General features: G+C 40.5%; 1 protein-coding gene across 1 annotated transcript; it reads right to left on the bottom strand.

Moving 5' to 3' along the window:
- Positions 1-301: 301 nt before the first annotated feature.
- Positions 302-1,850, bottom strand: LOC107390357 (P2Y purinoceptor 1). The gene has a single exon (XM_015967009.3). The coding sequence runs from the start codon at positions 1,583-1,585 to the stop codon at positions 482-484; it is 1,104 nt and encodes a 367-aa protein (XP_015822495.3). The 5' UTR covers positions 1,586-1,850; the 3' UTR covers positions 302-481.
- Between the last annotated feature and the right edge of the window lie 902 nt (positions 1,851-2,752).

The following is a 2,752-nucleotide window of genomic DNA, read 5'->3' as shown; positions in this document are numbered from 1 at the left end:
TATGCCAGTGGGCGAAACTGTGGAGGTTTGAGCAACGTTTCCTGTGAGGACGGACACCAATCTGTTTACTGTTACTCATTTCTCAGCTTTCTGTGCTGCTAGTGAGAAACTGCTTTGATGTGCAACACATTTGGGTCAATCAGTTAAATTCACGCTATGTGCATCATGTCTGGTTTAAATCGTTTTTTTCTTTTTTTTTTATCTCAGACACTCACAACATTATCTTTTCTTTATGATGAGTCCAGGCATTTAGACTTCCTAAAAAAATACCCACAAACCTTCATGAAATTAATAAGCACCATTCCATTTATTTAAATCACAAGTTCGTCTTCAATTTGACCAGAAAAAAAAACACATTAAAACACACAAGAAAACACTTTGTGGTCTCAGATCACACAATATTTTAGTAACTTTTACAGTGCTTTGAGGTGACTTTAATGGGGATCTTGCACTGAAATGAAAACATGAATGGAAAACAACGTCACACTTTCCTAAAGGCAGTTAACCGAGCGGTCTCTGTATTAGTGGTCAACTGGGAAAGGGACTGAAAGGCTCTCTGGATGAGCCGACTGAGCTGAGCTGAAATATCTTCATCTACATGGAGGTACACCAGAGGATTGAGAGCACTGTTCAAACTCACAAGACCTCGACTTATCCGATGAGCGATGTAGACTCCGTTGTTCCATTTGGGGCATATCCTCTGTCTAGACAGAACTCTCGACCACAAGTTGAGGTTCTTGAGCACGTGATAGGGTATGTAGCAAACGGAGAATAGAAGAATCAGAGTGATCAGTAGTTTTAAGCTTTTTTGTTTCAGCATCTCATCTATGTTTTTGTTGTAGCAGAGAACAGCAATCATGTGTCCGTAGCAACCCAGTGTGACGAGGGATGGAACACAGAATCCAATCAGTGTCCAGCTGAGGCTGTACTTCAGGTAATCATCCACATGATCATCAGAGGTGGTATCAAAACATTGTTCAGACACATTTGTTGATGTTTTAGGGAAGAACATGTCAGGAAGACTTTGAACACCCACCAGCATCCAAACCGTGACCGTTATGACCACAGAGTGAGTCGTAGTTAATCTTCCCTTCACTCTCAGAGGATAGACAATAGACAGGTACCTGTACACGCTTATACAAGTCAGGAAGCCAATGCTGCAGTACAAATTCAGGTTGAAGCAGAATCTTGTAACCTTGCAGAAGACGTCTCCAAATATCCACATACTTCCCTTAAAGTAGTACACCATCAGGAAGGGAAGTGTGAGCAGATACAAGATGTCTGCAAGTCCAAGGTTAAGAACAAAGATGTTGACATTTCCCAGTTTCTTCCAGTTGAGCAGCAAAGACTTCAGTCCCCATACATTAGCAAGCAGCCCAACGATGAATACGAAGATGAAGACAGGAGGCAGGAACGTCTGTGGAAAAACAGTTGGGATCATGTGACAAGCTGTGGTGTTCATGGTTTCCAGATAGCAGTAGGTACGTCTTCTCCTGTAGATGTGCTGGTGTTTCCTCCAAATAGAAAAACCAATATGCCCACACATAGTCGAGACACTTCCTGTTTCAAAGGGTGCATTCTGCATTTATTTCCAGGAAACAATGTTGGTTGGCTGGTTTGTCAGATATGAAAAAAAGTGACTCAGAATTCACTTTAACTGTCTTTAGACATTTGCATCATGAGCTCTTGTACATAGTCAAACAAACACTGTTACAGCCCTTATTAAACATCAGAAGCACATTAATAGATTTTCTAAACTAGGAGACTTGAGCACACATGAGGAAAGTGAATAAGAACAACTACATGTGATCAAAGGAAAATACTTCAGTATGGCATATTATCAATTATATCTAAGTTTTTATTTCTTTTAATCAATTATTCATTTTGACAATCAAATACGGATATAGTCAATGACAGACATTTCATAGAACAGTGTTTACCCAACAGTCCGATTGTCAAAACGAGCGTGGGATATTATCCCTGGTTCTGGGTAAAAATGTGTGGTCCAAATTGTTTGTTTCCAGTGTCCGATGCCTTTTTCCAGGATTGTAAGGATAAACCCCCTCCTGGGTTGAAATCATCCTCCTGGAACTTTTCAATTCAATTCAAGTTTATTTATATAGCGCCAAATCACGACAAGAGTCGTCTCAAGGCACTTCACGTAATAGACATTCCAATTTAGGTCAGTTCATTAAGCCAATCAGAAGAAATGTTTCCTATAAAAGGAACCCGTCAAATTGCAGCAATCCTCATACTAAGCAAGCATATAGCGACAGTGGAGAGGAAAACTCCTTTTTAATAGGAAGAAACCTCCAGAGGATGCAGCCATCCTCCACGACTCACTGGGGATCGAGAAGACAGAGCACACACACACACACACACACACACACACACACACACACACACACACACACACACACACACCAAGCAATGTGTCCATGGTTACACCGTGATTGCTTAGTAAATATTCTATTTGGTGAGAGATAAACTTTATTGTATTTATGCTAGTGAATCTATTGTTAAACGGGTAAACTAGTAGTAGCACATCAAAGGTCAAGGAAAGCAAAAAGTTATTATTAGGAGAGGGAGAAAGTTTAAGTGGTTAGCAGCAGTGTGCTAGATGATGGCCCCCTCCATGAGGCCACCACAGCTCAGCAGAACATCATTGTAGCTTCTTCTGGGGAGAAAAACACCTAGAGAAAAAATAAAGTTAATAGCTGATGTAGCAGGAAATAATACAGTTAAAGAGCAG

Source organism: Nothobranchius furzeri, chromosome 15, assembly GCF_043380555.1.
Source record: "Nothobranchius furzeri strain GRZ-AD chromosome 15, NfurGRZ-RIMD1, whole genome shotgun sequence".
Taxonomy (NCBI): Eukaryota; Metazoa; Chordata; class Actinopteri; order Cyprinodontiformes; family Nothobranchiidae; genus Nothobranchius; species Nothobranchius furzeri.
This window is presented reverse-complemented; position numbering and strand designations above follow the sequence as displayed.